Here is a 23,103-nt window from a genome sequence, read left to right on the forward strand (position 1 = left end):
ATGTATGATATATACTGACATATGTATATATGTTCAGATCAAATCCTGTTAAAACAAATAGTATTTTAACAAAAATATTTCCATGTCCCAGCCAATGGTCCATTCATTTCATGTAATATTCAATACCACAAAATTCCACTTTAACAGAAATATGGACAATACCTTAAAATTCACAGTAATGAAAACTGGATTGTATGCAATTATACTAACCATATTTATATACATAACACATGTTCATCTGTTCTGTCTCTTCTCCAAGACTGTACACTCCCCAAGAAAAGGAGCTGCCTCTGAACTATACTCTACAAATCAAGAGGACAACAGTGCCACCTGGTGGATATTCTGTAAACATAAAGTGAGTTCCCTGGCACTAAAATGTTTGAGAATTACAGGGGAAAATAAAATAAAACCCAACCAGGAGAAAGCAAACAAAAAAATAATCAACAAACAGATTTGCCTAAGAAAAATGGAGGCATAGCTTCGTTTAGTTAAAAGCACTTATGAGGAACAAGTACAATCATACTTTAAAACTACCCTGACTTTTCGTGGTGTGAGATGCAGCCTGAGTCCGTAGAAAGGCTTGGACGATGGGGGGTCTGAGTTCTGGCTCTGCACATACAGAGGCCTGTGTCACACGTGCACTCACCTCACTTAAACCTGCCTATAATTCTCAAATTCTTCCCTCTCATACAATGAAAGGCGTATCTTTTTCTTTCTCTCTCATAATTAACAAGAAATACTACTGAATTGTGTTTTAAGCCATGTATTATATACTTTAGGCCAATTTAAGGATTTTTCCAGAGTAATCTTAACTGTGACTGATTTCAGCCTTTGCACTAACTGTGGGACCAACCTGCACCACCGCTTGCACGCACCGAGATGTAAGTTCTCGGGCATTTCACCATTTCTCTGCTCTGGCTGCCGAGTCTACACAATGAGGAAGTGGGCCAGGCGATGGCTGAGACTCCTTTCAGCTATTACACACGATTCTACAAAGAAAGGGATCATATTTGCTTTTCTAGAAATACTAAGCAATGAAATGGGGCAAAAAGTGCTATATTTCAGCATAAAAACAATAGTCGAATTTTCCTAAGCTAACTCTCACTGTCCTTAAGCACTCCCACTGTAGACAATAAGCTTACAAGTTTTGGGAGAGGATTAGAAGTCAGAAGCTGGCCTGTCAATGTGTAGCCCCCGGTGTTAGGTCTGAGGCCTGAGTCTGTTTGCTGGGACAGTACTTAGGACATGGAGTCCTGGTGCACTGCAAAGCACAGACAGGCTAATGAGGAGCTGCTCTGTGAGGGGCCACCCAGAAGCTCTGACAGGGCAGAACTTGTGGCAATGGCACTGGGTTATCCCGGGCTATTTCTAGGTCCACCCTGGCACAGCAGCTTTAACCGCCAGACTACGCCGACCACGGTAGAGGAAAATACTCTGGCCAGCATTCTCTTAGGGAAAGAAATCTTTCTATCTTACCTAGCCAGATATACAAATAAATAAATAACAACATTAAAAAGAAGAAGAAAAAGAGAGAAAGAGGTGGAGACAGGAAGAGAAAAATTAATGAGTGATCAAAAATCAAAGAGGTATAGCTAGGCAGGATTTTCATCAGAGCAATGAAACTGTCCTGTATGATACTATAATGGCAGGTACATGTCATCACACGTTTGTCCAAACCCACCCAATTAAAACACCAAGAGTAAACCCTAATGTAAAGCATAGACTTTGGGTGACAATGACGTGCCAGTGTAGGGCCATGTATTATAACAAATGTACCACTATGGCATGGAATGTTGATAGTGGAGAAGGCTGTGTATTTCTGGGGGTGTGGGGTGGGGGTGAAGATACAAGAACTCTCTGTACCTGGAACTATTCTAAAAAGTAGCCTATTAAAAAAAATTCAAAGTAAACTTAACCAGAGGAGTAGGGCAGGGAGCATGTGTGCAAGCAAGCAAGGTTTGAGGAAGAATGCAGAAATAAGTTTTGAGAAACATAATGAAGACATGCTATCAGTTTTCCCAATATGTTTTTGCCATTCCCTAAGTGTCACTTTATTTATTTATTTATTTATTATTTTTAATCCTCTCCTAAGGACATGCTTTTCTTGCTTTTAGAGAGACAGGAAGGGGGAGGGAGAGAGAGAAACATCGATGTGAGAGAGAAATATCAATCAGTTGCCTGCTGTCTGGGAATCGAACCCTTTCAGTCCAGCATGGGACAACGCTCCAACCAACTGAGCCACACTGGCCAGGGACCTAAGTGTCACTTTAGATACCAATGAACATCCTAAACTTCCCAAACACAAAGAGTATAGGAAAAACTGTCCCGTTGCTTTTTTTTAAAAATTAGTCATAAAGGCAAAACGCAGATTATATATAGACTACATCAAAATAAATAGCATAGCATTAATCATTAAACAAAATAAATGAAACATAATGTTGACCAATGATTCACACTGTGAATCATAGAAACTGCCTCCCTTTCCTAGACAGACGTTAAATCAGAACTGGTCTTCCAATGCCATATAAGAAAACACAGTGTGGGTCCCAGAAGCTCTGCCTTGCACTGTGCTCATTCCTTCCTCTCACAGACACCTAGTCAGCACCACCTAGGCTCTTGGGGTGGGCATCTTCCCACTACTCAGCTTTTGGAAGGAAAGTAGAGTTACCTGGTAAAGCGGTAATGAAGTCCCGCTGCAACATGGGCTTCAGGTACGAGTTAATATGTCCATGCTGGTAATGACACATTCGGGAAATAAGGTGCTCCACAAACTCCACTTGATCTGATTCAGACCACTGGTCAAAATATTTAATACACAAGTCTTTTTCTTTTTGATAGTTTCCTTCTGATGGCCTCTTTCTGGAGACGATCACAGATGATGTTCCATTACTTATCTATTTTAGAAAAAAAAACAAACATTAGTTTGACAAGGAAAAAAATCTAATTGGTATTTCATTAGAAACATTTTTCACTGTGTATTTAATCTTAAAGTGCCAGTTTTACCCTAAAGCCACTCATTCTTTTATTAATTCATCCAGGAAGTAATTAAAAATGTATTCAGAGCCCGTGTCCTTAAATGAGTCTCAAAAGTAAATGCCAAAGTTACAGCTATTTCTGAAGCTTAATGGTGCCCTAGATCACCCTTCTCCAGTGCCTCTGTTGTCTGGAGCAGAGCCCGAGAATCTGCATTGCTAACAAGCTCCCAGAGATGCTGACGCTACAGACCACACTTTAAAAACCACTGGTCCATCAAACAGAGAAACGTGAAGGCAAGGGCATCTAAGAAGCCTCATTTTACCCAACAGGTTTGATCTCCACATTGTTTCCAGGGTTACAAACTGCTGGCAAAACTTTAGACTTTCACTTCCTTCTTTTGTTCACCTGCTCAGAAGGTGACCCCAGGAAAACAACCATGGACGCTTGAAAAGTTCTTTGTTTTATATAGTAGGTTTATGGATATCCCAGACTCCTATATTAACTGCATTTCTCATCAAACCTACATGGTCCTTGAATAAAACCAGTATGTTTTTTTAAAAATTTAACTACATACACCGTATCTGAACAATAGCCTCAAAAAACAAAAATAAAATAAAATCCCTAGACTGAAGCGACAACTGCTACTGATGCTATGGGGCTCAATAACTTCCCTGTTTTTAAACAAAGTAACTTCAGTGCTTCTAACAAACACTGGTCAAGCTACCTGCCCATCACTCCTCTGGTGCCCCCTTCATGTGTAATACAGAAGGAATAACATATAAGAGAACCTTGAAAACTCAAGAGTTGCATTACAAACACCCATCATTCCATTAGGAGCTTCTTCCAAAAGCCTCACATAGAAAGAAGCAAGAGCTTTTGTTAGTTTGTCCCCTAACTAAAAGTCGACTGAACCCATTCCAGAAATAAGACATCCTTTGTAAAATTCCAAAGGAGTCTCTAGCTTCCTTGATAAAATCTTACAAACCTTCCCTGTCCTCTAAAATAAAGTTCTTATGTAAACACTTAGAGGAAGGCATTTATCTCCCACTCCATTTATCTTAATCACCTCCTTATCTAGGAATGTTTTTCCCCTGTAATTTGGGTGAGGACGAGCTCACTGACACCGGGTACCACCAGAGGGCAGCATTAAACAGAAGTTGTTGATGTGGCTTTTAGTAAGACATTCAGACCCCAAAAATCGACACTCAGAAACCATCAAATGAAGTGAAAATTCTTTACTGTGGTGAATACTGACTGGTATAAGAAGCATCTTTGCTATTTTTAAGCATAAATATGTTCACCATAATGTTTATAATAAAGAAAAATTAGAAATAACTGCCCAATTAACAGACAAGTGGTTAAAGTAAATTATAATACATCTACATAAAGTACTATAATTCAGCCATTAAAACTAAATTTATAAAGATTTTAATAACAAGAGAACATTTTAATGAAATAATATTAAGAAACAAAAGACGAGATGCAGAATTTTATATACCATAATCACAATAACTTGTGAAGGGGAAAACGCCAGCACAGAGTTAAGAATAAAAATGAATGTTAAAAGTGCCTAAATCTTGAGAAAGAAGGCTCTATGTATTTTCCTCTCCTCCCCCTTTTACTATATTTTTTCATAATAACTTGTCAAAATAACTGCTTTCATAACAGGTTAAATATGATGGAAACAAAGTGCATTTATGTACTGCTTTATAATTTACAGAATACTTTCATACCCATTATCTCATTTGATAAGCAAAAAGGTCATTTTATTTACAGAAATGCTCCTAACCATCTATCCTCCCTAGAGCATTGGTGTGCCATTAACTAGTAGACTAAAAGACAGATAAAAGAAAAGCAGAAAGCCAAAGTGTTAAGAACACTGTGAATTGCAAAATCAATAGTAACTGAAGAGAATCCTACTGCAGACACCAAGTGTGAAGGGGAACAGAAGGCAGTCTGCACAGTTCCCCCCAACCAGCGGCAAGTGCAGATTCCTACTTCTAACCGCCTGAGGCACCCGAAAAGATCTCCCTGGCGTTGTTTTGCTTTGTTTCATTTCATCTTTAGTTTGTTGGGGATATTTCATTCTTGCCAACTAATCTACCCTTTTGTTTCAAATCAAATGAACCTAGAGAATTCTTTTTAACATTATTTTCTCCAGATTTAGGTTTGTTCTGCCTTTGTGTCCTCACGAAGGGAAAAAATGATTTGGACCATACTGATTGATGAAAACACCAAATCATGGAAATTTACATACTCCCCATCCTCACCCCACCACAAAAAAACTGGAGGACTGGGAGGAAAACTGGCCAACTAAGATAGAGCCAGGAGAGAAGGAACCCGAGTTTAAAAGGAAAGGACGAACCAACAGGAAATGGGGAAGAAGGATGGGAACAGGGAGAAAGTTATCAGTGCATATATCCTGGGATGTGGCACGGGACATTCTGGTGATAAAGGACACCACCACTGTCCATCTTTGGCTTAGACAGTGGAAACAGAACGTTTCAGGCTACAGTCACTTCAGAATCTTTGTGAAAATTCCAAAATCTTTACTACTCATAGTGACACTTCCCTAAGGATCAGAAGATAAATTAGGGTGAGTTGTGAAACTGGCAAAATTGCACGCAAAACCCACAAGACTGCTCGGCTCTGTTTTCCGAGGTCAGGAGCTGAGGGAGCACCTTACCTAGTAGGCCCACCGCTATCTTATCTGTGCGCGCTCGCTCCTACCTGCCAAAGAGTACTTTTCTTGGGGGACTCATCTTCATTCTGATCCTCCATAACTGAAGTGTTCTAAGGGGAAAAACAGAGTATTTGAATTATGCCAAGTTTTGCAAGTCCTAAAGAACTACACCAAAATATAATTTTGAAAACCCAAACTAGAGTATACCAACACAAACCCAAGAGCTAATTTGGCTTACGGCTAACCTACTATTTTGGGTCAAGGGGGCTGTGCTCATCTTTCATAAATCAATAGTTAGTGGCTGCAGAAAAGTAAGCACAGTCTTGTTGACATGAAGGTTGGGGCGGCTGAGAAAACAGGCAGAATCTCGGCAGTGGGGCTGAAGCTCCGCCTCATCATCACTGGTACTCTTTTCCTTGTGGTGAGAAGCCCCAGAGACCCAAGAAGTTCCTGATGATTGCACGAACCATTTCTAGAATGTCTGCTATTCAGTCATCCACCCCGACCATCAGCAATTAGAAGTGACAAAGCCCTGGAGGTGCCCCCACCCCCCACCTTTCTCTTTCCTCCCTGACGGCCTTGTTTTTCTGGAATGGCTTTGCAATCTCCCCAGCAAGTGAGGTGGGTGCCCCAACCTTCTCCCTGAAGGGAGGATGCTGTGAGCCAGTAACAATCTGCCTTGCCTAGGAATGCATTAGCTTTTGATTTTGTGTTTACTGCACAAAGAGGCACTGTGTAATTATTCTTTCTGGTGACCTAGTCGCTCAATAGATGCCCATTAACTGGAGATTATACATGATTGGATTTTCCCCTTTGAAGTGCCTATCTAATAGCTAAATGGAAACTTAATGAGAAGGGGAAGTGGGAGAGCTGTGCTCAAAAAGGAGTAACAACTCATTTATGGACGGCAGTCCCTCTAAGATTCCTTCCCAAACCTAAAATTAGAAGATTGGGGTACAAAATCTAAACTACAACATCTGTCTCATAGTGTTATTCAAAAGGATCCTATAGATCTGTTTAAAATATCAATGTTTACAAGATCCTGCTTACTATCTGCAGGGGAGAAGCCTATCTCTCACTCTTTATGTTCTTCAAGTGGTAAATTGTTTGGACTCAGCAGGTATTTCCAAACAACCATTTGACAATGCCCTATGCAAGTAATAGTAGTAGAGTCAGCACCGCACACTGGGGCTCTGCTGTGCAGGTCGCACAGCTGACTCTGACCAGGAATGGGGTACAAGGTAGAGGCAAGGCCAAAGGCTTTGAAAACCAGAGAGAAGGTAGAAACGTGATCTGGTCATGCACTGTGTGTGTGTATCTGTGTGTGAGTGTGAGATCCTGAGCAAGTTGTTAGCCATGGGCAAATACAAACCAGAGAGAATTGTTGTGAGGACACAGTGCTGCTGTGTTTAACGGGTATTAAAACTGTCTGCACCCTGCTCTGAAGATGCTACCTTCCCCCAAGTGGTACCTTCTGGTGCTTTTCTAACCCACGACTCTGACAGAATGGCTCCCTCCAGATGGTTGCCAACGGAGAAAACCCACTGCTTCCTCGAAAAAATCTTATAAGCCCAAAGTGCCAGGGTCTGCAGTTGGGGAGGGGGCAGGAGCGCAGGGCTCCCTCCATATGTGAAAACCAACCATGAGCTAGTGAGGAAAGCAGTGTGTCCAAGTGTCCAAAACAGGTGTAGAGTGGTGGCAGCAATAAAGGATCCTGAATGAGAAGGAGGCAGAGGGTAGGGAAAGAGAAGTAGTTCTCTCTCTCCATGTAATTTTCCTTTCACTGCTAGCTGGAAGGACCCAGAGATTAATGAAGCTAGCAGGTTTCACTCGAGGAATGAATGAAGTGGGAATAGTGACTCAGCACATCATCTCCTGAGTCTGACTGGTAGTTACAATGCCATCCTTGCAATGTCACAATGTCCTGGGTTCTAAGAGAGCGGCAAGAAGAAAGAATGACTGGACGCAAGAAGGGTTGAGCATGTAAATGGAAGAGAGATGAGAAGTTCCCACCTCCATGTCTCCAGGCACCCAGGAAATGTCTAAAACATGTATGTATATATGTCTGTCTTCGGCTAAAAGCTTCTGAAATATAGGAGCCTAAATAAACCAGAGCTATTCTGATCTAAGCTACCTTTATAATTTCCTCAGAGAGGAAACAAAAGTCAGAAGCCCCTGCAGAGTGCATGATAAACAACTGTCCGCCATAAGAAAATTTAGTTCCTTTCATTTATTTCAAAACAGAGAAGTGGTTTTTATTTATATAGTTGAGAGGGAAACAGCCTCTCTGACAAAAACAGCAACTATTTTCTTAAGAAGATATACAATTTAATAAAATTGTACTTAATAAAGCCCTGTGGGGGATGAAGAGTACCTTCATCACATATATTTTTTCAACTTCTTATAAAGCCTTCAAAAGATGCCGCCACAGGGAAGTGCTGCTCTCAAGCTACACTGATCAGAGGATCATCTCCATAGAGAGTTCCAGGCGACAGACATGCTCAGAGAAAAAACGGTCCTGGAGTCTAAGTTTAAGAAATGCCATGTACGTGTGTATGCATCCCGCCCATACGCTTCACTGAGATACTAAAGGCTCTGGGAGTCTCATAATTAAAATCAGGTCAAGTTGGCCGAGCCTAGCTTTCCCAAGTTTATTGAATATGGACCCCTTCATAATAACACCTCTCACATACTGGCCACACTGACTGGGGCGACAGCATGGCAGAATTCCTTCTTCTTCCCACTTCACACGACAAACACTCTGGGAAACAAAAGAAATGCCTGCTTTTGGTAAATAAAATGTACACCTTTTTAATCCCCATCATCTTTCCCAAGCTGCTACATGGGGCTGTGAGAATAAAGAGAAATGGCAAGAATAAAAAACTCCCTACAGAGCCACAATTTTAAATCTCACTTTGGCATTTACTCCTTGGAGGTATAACAGACGAAAGGTCACAGGTTCAAGAGGGAAGCAGAGAAAGCAATGAGCTCTCCATGCAAAAAAGAAGGTGGTTTCCTACATCCAAAGTCTCAGACGGAACGGTGAGGCAGGCGATCTGAGCGCCGCCGTCCTCTCTGAGTCTCCAACACTGCTGGGAAAGTTCTCTGAAACACCACCTGGCTTACTCACTTCCCACCCATCTCATCATCTCCTTCCTCCTCCGTCTCTACCAAGAAGCATCACATGTAAATAAAAATGCAGACCTTCATATTCTGATTCTACTACCGATGAAAGATACAACCTAGGAAGCAGCAGCCAGACTCTAAGGCAGATCAGCCTTAGTGCTGCTGACACTGGGACCAGGTCACGCTGTTATGTGGGGGCTGTCGTGTGTACTGTAGGATGTTTAGCAGCATCCATGGCTTCTACCTACAAGAAGCCAGTAGCACCTGTCCCCTGCCCTAATGGTGACAATCAAAATTGTCTCCAGACTGACAAATGTCAGGGGTGGGGGGCAAAACTTCCACCTTCCCTTAAGAGCCACTGCTCTAAGGGTGTCAGCTCCTTCACTTGCCTCCTTGGGAAGATATTCTAAATCACCACCATCTCGGAACTGGCCTTTCTCTTCGAGCACCTCTGGCCTGTGACAGTATGTATGCAATTTCTTCAAATGCAGTCTGATCTCACCATGGCCAAGCAATTCATGGAGTACATAGATATCTATAATCTGGGCTAAAGTTCTGCCTGCCATTAAATTCAAATTTAGGGAAACTTAATTCAGGAGTTCTTTACTAGAGATCCATGGGCTTGGGGGGTGCGTGAGGGCTGTAAGCATCATGCAGTCACGAACACAAGGTGGTGTGTACACGTGCCTCCAGAAAGACAATCCAGAGCTTTCATTCAATTCTCAAAGACATCCCAAATGCAGTAATATAGCAAAGCATGTCTTTGACCAGATAATGGTCCACAGTGAATAGAGCCTAGGCATATCTGTGCTTTTTAAGTTCCCCAGGTAATTTTTATGTATATCTGTTTTAAAATCACTGCTATGGCAAAATAATGTGGTCCACGTAGTGGTACCCTCCTAAGTAAGGAATCTGCACTGATACCATTGCAACAGACTCCATCCAATACATGATATTTAAGAACTACCAAATACCACAGGAACTAATGTCTGCTCCTTCTCTTATAAAGCCTTCAGGAGAAGATGCCACAGGGAAATGCCACTCTCAAGCTACACTGATCAGAGGATCATTTCCAAACGAATTCCAGGTGACACAAGAGATGCTAAGAGAAAAAAAGGTCCCGGGGTCTAACTAAGTTTGACAAATGCTGTGTCCTGAGTGAGTGCTCTCCCCATCCCTGAGCACCCTCCCGCATTGATAATACACTTCATTAAGACAGTAAAGGCTCTGTAACATCTCATAATTAAAATCAGGTTAAAGTTGGCTGAGCCCGGCTTTCCCAAGTTTGATGGATATGGACACCTCCCTTTTAAATATCCCTTCATTAACAGCACATATTGGCAAACACGGGACTAGGGCAACAGCATGGTAGAATTCCTTCTTCCTCCCACTTAACCAGACAAATAAATACTTCTGGAAGACAAAGGAAACACCCACTTTTGGTAAATACGAGTTAGAGCTTTCCTATTCCCTATCACCCTTCCCAGACTGCTATAGGGGCTAGTAGCCAAAACAGTCTCTAAGCAGTGACCTATCTCTGCAAGTAGGTGCCACCAACTAATACATACTACATTTCATTTAGAAAATTATGTACTTGAAGAGCTATATAAGAGGAATCAATTTCCTACTTTAAAAATGCTACAAATTTTATATTTTGAGTTTCATGACAAGAAATGCATATAAATGTAATGTTTTTATACAAAAAGCATCTTTACTCCTGAGAGGAAGCAAAAAGAAACAGTCACAGGATCTGGGAGGCATGAAGGCATTCTGCCATCTTCTCTTGTGTTTTTAAATTTTTGCATTTAAGACATGAAGGATGACAGATGCACAATGCAAAATGCTACTAGCTAACGTTATTGAGTCTCTGTAGGCTTTTTAAATACACTGTCTTTTATTCTTCATAAAAAAATATAAAAGTAAATATTCCAAATTTACAGAAGAAACTGAGGATCAGAGAAGTTAAGTAACTGGTGAAGTCACAGTCAGTAAATGAGAGACGTGACACTCCGATCAGGTTCGGTTCGACTCAGAACTCACTGTACTTTCCATGTAGAAAAATACATCTCGGGTGTTTTCCAACTGCTAGCTATAGCCTACAAAATCAATTTAATAGGTGGCAACCAGCATTTTTTAATAAAATGAAACTGAATCTCGGCATTCCCCTGCCCACAATGACAAGCGTAAGACAAATCACACCAAAGGCTAAAAGGAATGAACAAAAACATAACAGGACCATTCAAATTAAAAGGCAGGCAAGTCATTATTGCAAGGAGAGCAATATTCAAGTCAAACCATCGAATAACTTAAAAAGCTCTTTAAAATCGCTGAAAGGCAAAATGCATAAAGAGGATAATGTGTGCTTTTATGTACCGAATAAAATACCACATCAAGGAAAAAAATTTTTGAAACATTTTAAACAGTTTTTTATACCTGATATATCAAGTAGACCAAACCATCTGATTTTCCATGGACCGTTTTTTAAAAACTGACAGAGCATCCTAGGACACAGAAGCAGCCTCAAATACAGTTAGAAATAAGGAAGAGATTATTATATGTTTAAGAACGGGCCACAGGGAAAAGTCTAAATCCAGTCTACCAATTACAACTTGCCGTAACTTCCAAAGATAAGTACATGGAATAATGACCAGCAGAGGCAAACCAAACACCTCTGTTCTGTTATTGTTAATCCACCCTAATCCAGCCTAAAGCTATCTCCCCTTAAAACTAAACCTTACCAACACATTGCCGAGAAAAATGAGATTACTGGAAAGCCAGAAGCATTCATCTGGGAAAAAAGGGATGAGCTTAGCCAAGAAAGCAGCCCCTCGCTCTCATGCTCATCTTGCAACTCAGAAGGAAGAAAGCTGTGAATGCATCTGTGCACACATGACTTTTTAATACAGTGACTCCAGCCATCATTACACATAGCTGAATCAGAAATCCCCTCCTCCCTCTACACGAATACTAAAATATACAGGGGAAACCAGTTGTTGTCTTTCTATAATGTAATAAAAATGAAAAATATTATTTTAAATCCACCGGGAGTTTGATCAAACTGATGCTACATGATTTATGATTTTTACAGGGTAGTAAGTTTTCTTCTAATTTATCTAACCTGTAGTTTACTCAAACTTCCAGTCCTGTCTCAAAAAATGCAGTGGTGTACACAATCTTCATCTATACCAAAAAAAAGGGGAAATTTCAGCTAACAAAACCTCAACACATAAAAGAAGAGAGAGTAAAGGGAGTGGGGAGTAAGGGGAAGGGAAGAAAAAGGGGAAGAAAACAAAAACAACACCTCAAATCAGCCTTTCTTAACTGGGGTTCTGCAGGATAATTAAGAGTAATTTTGGTAACTTTCCTAAGGACAGTATCTAGATGCTAACACTCTAGGTCTCTATGAGAAAAGTGAGCTTATCATATATGATGTATGCCACAGAGCATTATGGCATACTGCTCTTATAGAATCTGACTGAAGCCCGGCCAGGCCTGGCTCAGCGGTTGAGCGTCGACCTAGGATCCAGGCGATCGGGGTTTGATTCCCGGTCAGGGCACATGCCCGGGTTGCGGGTTCAATCAATGACTCTCTCATCACTGATGTTTCTATCTCTCTCTTTCTCTCTCCCTCTCCTTTCTTCTCCCTGAAATCAATAAAGGTATATTAAAAAAAAAAAAAAAAAAAAGAATCTGATTGAAAAGAGTTACTCTAAACAGTTAAATATGCTCAAGCAAGCATTCAATGTTGTCTTTAAATGCCTTGAATCAAGTATTCAAAACCTAAGAACAGGAATGTACCAAAAGCAGAAAGAAATGAAACACAGTTTAGCTCGATAAAAAATAAAAACAAGATAATAAAAAAAATGAAAGTAAATTACAATGTCCAAGAATAATAAATTCAAATGAAAAATATAATGAGGCACTAGAGAAAAGCAGAAAAATAACCTAAGAGAATGAAAATGCGATAAAGAAAGAAGCAAAATGAGACAAAGTATTTAACATGGAAGACAAAGACGATCCAACCTATGTATAATTGGAGTTTCTAAAAAAAAAAACCTACAGAGACACCAAACATACACACACACAATAAACAGAAATAACATTTAAAACTATAATCCAAGTGGTTACCGAGGGCTGAGTGAGAGGAAATGGGGAGTGACAACTAAAAGGGTTTCATTTTGGGGTAATAAAAATGTTCTAAACTGATTGTAGTAATAGTTGCGCAATTCTGTGAATACAGTAAAAAAAAAAAATCAATGAATTGTATACTTCAAGTGTCCAAATTATATGACATGTAAAGTATATCTCAACAAAGCTGTAATTTTTTTAAAAACTATAATTCAAGAAAACTTTCCAGAAATAAAAGGAAACCAGACTACATGTTAAAAGGGTCTCCAGGTACTAGGAAAAATTGGCCCACAGCATTAAACTCCAAGAGATAGCCTAGGAAGATTATTAGATTTTAAAGATAAAGAAAAAACTCTCAGTCTCTAGTCTCAACTAATTTAATTGAGAGACAGAGAGCAAGAACGTGCATTAGTTATAGTGGCATCAAACGACTTGAAAACAATATACCAAGCAAGTCATCAGTGGAGCAGCATTCTGCAAAACTTTTAGTCATGGAAGTGTAAGCAATGATTTTACATCCAAAGGAAATAGAAAACAGTTTTAAATAAATAACAGGGCAGGGAATTTTGTATCCATGAGCCCTTCCTGAGTAACCAAGAGAAGACCTGGAAAAACTGAGCAAAAAAATTAATGATAAACAATTTAAGATAATTAAATACAGACCTAAGAATAAAGCAAAGATGAAAATGAGGGTAGAAGAATATTTCATATAGCCTGGTAAAGTACAAATAATGCAACTTAAAAATTAAAGAAGAAGGGATCAGAAAGAGTAAAGAAAACTAAACTCTGATTACTGCACAGGCAACAGGTGGGAGGTAAAGAACACCATTAAAAACTGATAAGCTTGTTAATAAAACAGTAAACAAGAAACCAAGAATTAGAAGCATTTTAAAAGTTATACGTAAAGATTAATCAATAGAAAATATAAGCCTTCCTAATTTTCAAAAGAAATTTCAAAAATGAAAGAGCAAAGAAAACACATCATGGAAAGAAAGAAAAACCAAAAGATATGCAAAGTGACATGGACTAAAAATATACTAACTCATACTACCTCCAATAAGACAGATCAAGAGGACAAAAAATAAGGCTCAGAAGAATAACCTCATCGAGAAGGCAGGCAGACCTGAAGAGATGTGAAACTTTACCCCATTGACACAAACTAAACCTGCTTTCCAAGCACATGTAATACCTGACCAATTTATCAGGCCACAAAGAACCAGTAACTTCCATAAAGGAGAAAAATCAAATAATTATAGTCTCTGATTGGAAGATAATAAAACTAGAAATAATTCCTATAAAAAGAATTATAAAGTTTTCCTTCAAAATCAGTGCTATCGAACAATTTATGAAGCTCTGGCCTGCGTGTCCTCTAAGATTCGCTAGAAGTTCCTGAGGAACCATGCTGGTTTGATGCATATCTGCGGAATCGTTAGTTCTTCGCTAAGTTTCTCCATTCTTTTCTTCGTAACTTGTTCTTCAGTAACAACTCGATATTATAAAAATGACAGTTTAACCTAATTTATAAGTTTAACACATGCCCACCAATCACACAAAAAGCTCCTTATGGAAAAAGACTAGTTGATACTCAAGTTCACATGGAAAAAATAAACTTGTAAGAGTACTCAAAAAAAAACCATGAAAAGAAAAGCTACAAGGCGGGGATTAAGCCCTACGAGACATTAAAATATACTGTAAGACGCTCTAACTAAAAATGAGGTACTTTTATGGCATGTAAATACACAATTACTTCAATGCAGGGGGTTAGCAAGCTTTTTGTGTAGTCAGAGGGTAACTATTTTAAGCTGTGAGAGAGCCTCAGAGTTTCTGCCGCAACTACTCAACCCTTCTGTAGTCACATAAAAACAACCATAGACAATACGTAAATGAATGAGAGTGGCTGTGCTCCAATTTAGCATTATTTATAAAAATAGGGCTAAGTTTGGCCAGCGAACCATCATTTACCAAACGCTGGTCTAATGGAACAGAGTGTCCAGAAATAGATCCAAGTACATATGGAAATTTAGTACATGATAAAAGTGGTACCTCAGATCACTGGGGGACTTTTTAATAAGAAGTGCTGGGACAAATGAAATGGTTAGCCATTTGGAATAAAATAAAATTAGATCCATACTTAACACAATATACACGAATAGGCTCCAAATCTATCAGAAATTTAAAGAATGAAACTTTTCCATAAGTACTGGAAAAAGACATGAGTGAATTTCTTTAAAACCTGGGCTGAGTAAGGGAAAACACAAGATGAGCCTGGAACATTTTTGTCACAGCAGAAAGGAAGTGCTTAAAGAATTAAGAGGAGAAGGAGCCGGCTTGAAAAGGCACCCACTGGACAATCTTTGACCATCAAAATAAATAACAGATTTATATCCCACCGAATAAAATAGGAAACCATAAGTCTATACTGATAGACCGAGTGAATAAAATGAAATTTTAATGAAAAGAGAACGTTTGTACAGTTTCAAATTACCTCTCAAAAACAAAACAAAACAAAACAAAAACCACTCCTTAATTACAAAGGGAAAAAACATAACTTTACAAAGTGAAGAAAGCCGCTAGACACTCGCTAACCCAAGGAGGGAAGGTGACGGCCCCTCAGAACGAGACAAATCCAATTTCTGTGCCACCGGACAGGACACAATGAGAGCGCAGCATCACTTTTGTGCTATTCCCACTAAAGACGTGCGTATAACCTAAGTCTAATCACAAGGAAGCAACAGACAAGTCCAAATTGGCAGGCATACTATAAAAAACAATCTTTCAATGGCCGGTTCACATTAATACCCAACACTTCAAATCGCGGGATCGTATCCCTTTGGGAAAATGTGTTGAAATCTTTTGTATCCCTGTTCACTACCACTGTCAGATGATCTCAGTAAACATCTCAAACTAGTACTGACTGAGGACACCACAGGTACATGTGTCCTCCCAGGCCATTCACTACTAGTTGACAATTAGGGGTTCATCCACCCACCCCTTGCCTGTGAACTCTACCAATCCCCCTGAACAATGTTCCTTTTGGCAAAGTCTTTTGTGTAATTAACTAGGTGGTAGTTTCTTCTGCCTACCATTTTTTTCATTTCCTGTGGTCTTAACGATGAAGGATTGAACATTTGCCTTTTACTCCAAATTAAATAACTAGGAAGCATCCTTTAATATAAGAGATTTTTCTAAGGACTTCAATAAGTGATGCCTGGTTTTAAAGGCTGGCAGCTGGTTTGTATTAACTGACCATAGCAGAGTGCATGGCGCATAGTTCGTAGTTGGTAAATATGTACAAGATGTATGAGTGATTCTATGCTTTAAGTATTTTCTGAATAACCTCATTCTAACGGAATGATCTCGATTTTAAACTCCAGTCATAGCACCCAGGCAATTCAAGAGGGAGGCATAGGCTGGCACAGCTGTTGTGTGTCTGGAGTTCTTTTTCTTGGCCTAGCAATTCAGTGGTATGAGGTCTTCTTTTAGTAAGCCAGGCCTTAGCTGACTCAACATATACTCAAATTGCTCAGAGAGGAGAATTGCCACTTGTAAAGATGCTTGTGAATTTAGAAAGACTGAATCACACAGAAAGGGCTTGTTAAACTTTTCCAAAATAATAATGCTCGATCGTAGTGAGAGTACAATGAGATGCAAACCCTCTGGAGAAGTCTGACAAGAGATATACAACTTATCTCCTAGAAATAAAGCCTAAGTAATTCAAAATGAAGGCAAAGGTTTTATGTACAAAGATGGTGATTAGTTTTTTAATAATTAAAAATGAAGATTCTAAGCGCCCAGAAAAATGACAGATTTGGAGACGTTTGTAAAATACATTATATAGTACTTTCAAATTCTGTTATAAAAAATTTTTAATAACAGAAGAACATTAACTCAACCATCCTGAACAAGTGTACAAAGCATATAAAATAAATATAGCATATAAAATTACAGCTGACCCTTGAATGCAGGTGTTAGGGGCACTATACCCCTGGCACAGTCAAAAATCCATGTACAACTTTTGACTCCCCAAAAACTTAGTTGTCCCTCAGTGTTCAAAGAGGACTGGTTCCAGGACTCCCGTGAATCCCAAATCCAAGGACGCTCAAGGCCCATATAGAAAATGGTGTAGACCAATGTATACAGTTGACCCTGTGTATTAGTGAACTCCAAACCATGGAAAGAAAACAGTATTTATGGGGGGAAAAAACACAGGTATAAGTGGACCTGCACAGTTAAAACCTATGTTGTTCAAGGGTCAACGGCATATGTGTGTGTGTGTGTGTGTGTGTGTGTGTGTGTGTATCTATCTATATAAATATATAAAATATAAAATATTCTCAACTTGTAAAACACATACACAGATCAAAAACTAAAACCACGCCAAAATATTGAGTGCAGCACTCCCTAACTTGAAAATTGTCATTTTCCTTTCCACTTTTATCCCAACATTCTACAATATGCATGCATTGTATAATCAGAAAGAGTATTTTTTTAAGCAAAACGAAAATACAGGCTAGTCTTCAAAGCAAACTTAATTTTTACTCAACATATTCTTTCAACTCACATGAACACTTGAACTCAAAGAACTGAGAACTAAGTCCAAAGTAGTCTCTATGACAGCAGATAGCACTACCCCGCACAATGCTAACAAAGCTGGAGACAGGCATTCCTTCGCATTCCAGCTCACTGTGCTTACTCAGACCTGGTCTAGAAACAGGTGTATTTACCACGCAGTGAACAACATGACCCTTTTGCTCGTGGAACTTGGATTCTGGTGAGGTAGAAAGACAGGAGAGAAAAAACAAACATGGAATACAGTTTAGGGCAGTGCTAAGTGCTAGGAAGAAAAAAAATAAAGCAGAGTGAAGGAAGTGAGTGAAAAGCAGAAAGCAATTTTAGACAGGGTGGTTAGAGAAGGCCTCTAAAGAGGACGGATGGCCGGGTAAGCTACTGGTGTAATAAATTGCTTTCCCACTGCGTCATTGCCCTGAGATTTAGAAAACTCTGTTTACAACTTAAAATAATCATCTCTATGAAAATAGTTTCTACTTTAACAGGCAGTAAGGGATATTGGAATAGAGACCAGGTTTAAAGCCTGGCTTTGCCACTTAGCAGGTGTGTGCCCTCAGGCAAGTCACAAGCTCTTTCTCTCCCTGAATCTGAATTTCCTCGTGTATAAAAGACATAACAGCAACTAGGTTATACAGCTGCTCAGAGGATTAAGAAAGATAAAGTATGGGAAAGAACTTAGTAAGTGTACCTGGCAGAACTTCATTAACTGAGTTCCCTACATGCTTATGGTTCTTCCACAAAATGAGCTATAAACTGAATGAAATATTTACTGCAAGCACTTTGTTACTGCAAGCAGGCACATAACATATTTTTATCTTCTGACTAGAGCAGAGACTCCAAAGTACAAACCACTTCTGTTGAAATGCTTGTTAGATATTGGTGACATACAGGATACTGGCTTGGTCAGACTGATATCATTTTTACTAATGTCACTCACTTTTAATTCTTCATGTGTTCGTAACTGCCTTTGATTCCATCTTGTTTACTAATATGAATCATATTGGTAAAAATGGGGTTATTGCCCAGTCGGTGTGGCTCAGCTGTTGAGCATCAACCTAGGATCCAGGAGATCACAGTTCAATTCCTGGTTGGGGCACATGCCCGGGTTTTGGGCTCGATCCCCAGTCGGGGACCTGCAGGAGGCAAGCTGATTTATGACTCTCTCATCATTGATGTTTCTATCTCTCTCTTCCCCTTTCCCTTCCTCTCTCTGAAATCAATAAAGATATATATATATTTTAAAATTGGGTTATAATTCAGTATATAGAAATTGAGCCTATATATAAACAAATTCAAAACTAATATACAAACATACGTAGAAATGTCAAGAAGAAAAAACAAGGAATGGACACTAAAATGAACAGAGATTACAGATGAATGGCTCACTTCTTTTTTATAGTTTACTGTCTAAAATTTTTACATTGAAAAAGTGTTACTCTCATAAAACAATATAAATACATAAAACCAGAATTTTTACAAGCAACATAATAAACATGGGTAGTAGGAGGCATATCACATTTTTGCTGAAAAATGTAAAAAGACTAATGTGGCCTGAATCCCATGTACCTATCCTCAAATTATTCTGTTAAACCTTTTCCATCATATGCACTTATTTTGGAAACCATAAAAACTGTTGTAAAACCAGTTTTAGTTTTAATTTTCCCCCCAGCAAAAGCTCTCTTCCATAGAAAATGCATGTGATTTCTGGAACACTAGTATAGTGCTAAATGTCAGGCATGGTGCTACCATCAGATCAGAACTTTCAGCAAGATAGGAATTTACTTGCTAATCACCAACTCACCCTGTTTTCAGAAAATATGAGCAAAAGATTAAAATATTTTTTCAATTATAAGAAGGACAGACATAAATCACTCTTTCAGAAAAGTGTTAGAACGAATCTTTCTTTGGCACTAAACTTTCAAAGCCTATCATCATTAACTAGATACTCTGAAACTAGCATTATATGTAAAAGAAAGCATAGTGTGGGGACCACAGGCCTACAGAGGCTGATGATTGATGATACTAAGGAAAGCAAGAATAGCCAGAGCTTGAAAGAGACTTCTGTGAGTGGGTGTCACTGGGTACAAGAAGTGAAACATGAGCAAAAAATTTCAAATCAATGGAAGAAAAACTAGATCAGTAAATGGTACACAGAAAACAGAATGGCCATTAAGAAAGAACGTGGGTCTCTACTTCACAGAATATAGCAATATAAATGACAGAGAAACTGAAAGAATTACATGCAAAACATAAAGCCATAAACCACTAGAAGAATGGCAAAGGAAAGGAGTATGACTACATGCAAAGTAAAGGTTTCTTTCAAAACTTTCAAGGCAAAAAGCATTATAAACAAAACTGAAAGGCAGCCTGGCTGGTGTGGCTGTGTTTGAGTGCTGACCCAGGAAACAAGAGGTTACCAGTTCGATTCCTGGTCAGGGCACATGCCCAGGATGAGGGCTCGATCGCCAGTCGGGGGCGTGCAAGAGGCCACCAATTGATGTTTCTATTTCTCTATCCCTCTCCCTTCCTCTCTCTCTCTAAAAAATAAAAAAATCAAAATCAAAACAAAAGAATAAAAATAAAAAACTGAAAGGCAAATATCAAACTGGGGGAAATATTTGCACTATGAGTTCCTACAAATCATACTTAAAAAAATAATAATAATGCCATCAATTAAAAAATGGAAAAAAGGAATAAAGTGGTAACTCATAAAACAAGAAATAGAACTGGCCAATAAATGTGCATGTTTATTTCATCTCATTAGCAAGCAAACAAATGTGCATTATGACATTATATTATTTTTATACTTTCACCCATCAAAATGGCAAAAAAATACAAGATTAAAATATCCAGTGCCATCTAGGGCATATGAAAAGGATGAGTGGCCTCCCATCAACTGCTTTTAGGAGTATAATTTGACCCAACCTCTTAAAAGTACAATTTAGCAACCTAAAAGGTTTTAATTGTGCACACTCTTTTACCTAAGGAAATAATCACAGTACTATATTTAGATACAAAAATGTGCTACTCAACATGACGTAAAACTTTTCAAAAATTGAAAGCAGTCTTTATACAGAAGGGAGGGTTTCTTAAAATCAGTAATATATTTATTAAGTGGAGTGTTATGCAGTGATTTTAAACGATGGTAGAAAGTCTTAATGCATCATGTTACTATGTCACTTTTTATTATTAGTTTACAGTTTTAAATGAGTGTAGGTTATTTTTAATACTTTAAAAGTAAGACAACATTTTTTAAATAATACCCAGAGCTATGGAAATGACAGGACTAAACTGGCCTACCCTCCATGAAAACAATTTAGCCATAAATAAAGCACTGCCCACTGTGTCAGAAATCACTGAAGCTATACACTTAACATTTCTGCACTTTTCTGTACAAATGCTGTAATTCAAAAAAGAAAAAACTGTACTCCTCTCCCTCACCCCTCCCAAATAATAAAAGTACCACCAGTGAAAGAGTTATAGACTTTATGAATCTGGGGGCATGTCTGCAATACAATATTAAGTAAATACGCCCAAGCCAGGTAGCTCAGTTGGTCAGAGTGTCCTCCTAATATGCCAAGGTTGCAAGTTCAATTTCCAGTCAGGGCAGATACAAGAATCAACCAATGAATGCATAAATAAGTGGAACAACAAAGCGATGTTTCTCTCTCTCTCAAACCAATCAATCAATAAAAAATATTAAGTAAATAAAGGAAATAAAGAAAACTGCATTCTGGTTATGATGGGCCAAGCCCAAGGGGGGGAGAGGGGAATCCCTGTAATTGTAGTTACCTATCCTCCCATGAACAAAGAAAACAAATATGCAAAGGTAGACAACAATGGTTTACATCTTCTGAAGGTTGGAGAGGGAGAGATTACTAAATCTGTCTGTATACAGATAACTAACAATAAAATACTGATATTCTTTGACCAAGCAATGGTACTTCTAGGAATTTATTCTACAGACATAATCATGCAAGCCAAAAGACAATGTTCAATGACATTAGTGACCTGCTATCACACACACACACACACACCAAAAAAACTGAAGCCTAAAGTTCCTTAACTAGGGAACTGGCTATATATTTTTTAAAGTGACAAAACCATATGATAAAATACTATTAAATAGCTATAAAACAGTAGGGTTTTACATACTGATATGAAAAAATGCGTATTATTAATTTTAAACGTTATTAAAAATTATATATATATGTATATATATATTATGGTTCTATTTATGTTTTTTTAAGCTTTTGTTGGGAAGAATAATGGGAAACCAGTAAGTGATACTTTGGCAAGTGAGATCTGGAATCAAAAAAATCTTTGCATGTCTTTTATAACCTTCAGTACCAATTGTATTATTTTTAATTCTTTGAACCTTGCTTAAAATTTTTTAAATGCTGACACAGGAGTGATTTGTCGAACTCTTTTTCTATTTAAGCCATCTCAGGTCTGCTTTAAAATGCCCCAGAAAAAACAAAGTTGGAGAAGGGGAAAGCTCGACTAAGAACAGCTTAATTTAAAAAACTGTTCAAGGTCCAGTTGAATGTTTCTCTTTATTTTTGTGTGTGTGAAAATTTCCATAGGAGTAAGATTTTATATAAAAAACTCTAAGAGCCCTGCTATATGAAACAGATAAATGTAGAGCTATTCTGGGCGAGGTGCATTTAAAACGCCGCTGTTGTAATCATCATCGTCCTCACCACCACCGAACAGCTCAGAGAACCTGCACAATTCATGGATTCTTCCCTGCCTAACAGGCAGAAGGAAGACAGACCAATTCTCTCTGGGTGGTGATGAGTGGTGAGATTACCAGCAGATTTTTTTTTAGTAACCAAAAGGAGAACACCTGACAGTAGAAGCCACATCATATGCACGGTCTTAATCTTATCCTTAGCCTGCCCTGGAATCTACGACTCTTAAGACTGGAATTCCTACTTGAAGAGGGGGCGAGGAGAAAGAAATGGATTTCTGTCCCCACAGAGTAGGCTATCAGCAAGAAAGGTTGCTGTTCCCTTCCTCCACTTCACAAAACCCTGTGAGACTACCTCCATTTTAAAGATGAGGAAACTGAGGCTCAGGAAGGTAAAGTAACTTGCCTAGTGTCAGAGCTATGAAGCAGCAGGCACCAGACCAGAAGTCAAGTCTGCATGGTCCAGAGCCAGTATCCTTCCTACCAAGCCTTCTCCCTTCTCTAAAACGAATCCCCTTAATGTTGGTAGCTATGTTAAGTTCTGGCTGCGGTGTTCTCAAACCACTGTGGCTCACTGAACACACTGAAAGTAGGAAAAGAAACAAGAGCAGCTGCCAAGAAGTTATATTACTGTCCAGCACTATCTCCACTGGAGCTGGGAAGGAGGCACTAAAGCTTGATTCACATGATCCGCGCTGCCATTCCAAGTAATCTGTCCTACCCTTGAAAAAAGCTATTAACTCTCTCCAGCAAAGAGCTTGCCAGTGGCATTCCTGAGAAAAGTTGTCAGCCCACTAACACAGAACCTCTATATTCAGGTCCATTAGCTTTAAGCTTTTAACACTAAAAATAAAGAGGAATTTGTTTCAACCTAAAAATGGCACTTGCCAAGTTGATGTCACTACAGCATGGTGACTAAAACACTGGC

The 23,103-nt window shown here is 38.8% G+C and overlaps 1 protein-coding gene across 6 annotated transcripts in view; it reads right to left on the minus strand.

Annotated features, from left to right (window-relative positions):
• The window catches only part of FBXW11 (F-box and WD repeat domain containing 11), a 98,863-nt gene that overhangs the window by 32,405 nt on the left and 43,355 nt on the right, over positions 1–23,103 (minus strand). For 3 of the 6 annotated variants that reach the window (XM_087816970.1, XM_016211227.2, XM_016211228.2), the window contains 2 exons: positions 5,707–5,769; positions 2,669–2,894 (listed from right to left, as the gene is read on the minus strand). In XM_087816970.1, the coding sequence (XP_087673096.1) occupies positions 2,669–2,894; positions 5,707–5,769 (289 nt within the window). The remainder of the gene's footprint in view (positions 1–2,668; positions 2,895–5,706; positions 5,770–23,103) is intronic. The other 3 variants (XM_016211229.2, XM_087816971.1, XM_087816969.1) reach the window with 1 other exon arrangement.

The sequence above is a fragment of the Miniopterus natalensis genome, chromosome 4 (genome assembly GCF_054644295.1).
Source record: "Miniopterus natalensis isolate mMinNat1 chromosome 4, mMinNat1.hap1, whole genome shotgun sequence".
Classification (NCBI taxonomy): Eukaryota; Metazoa; Chordata; class Mammalia; order Chiroptera; family Miniopteridae; genus Miniopterus; species Miniopterus natalensis.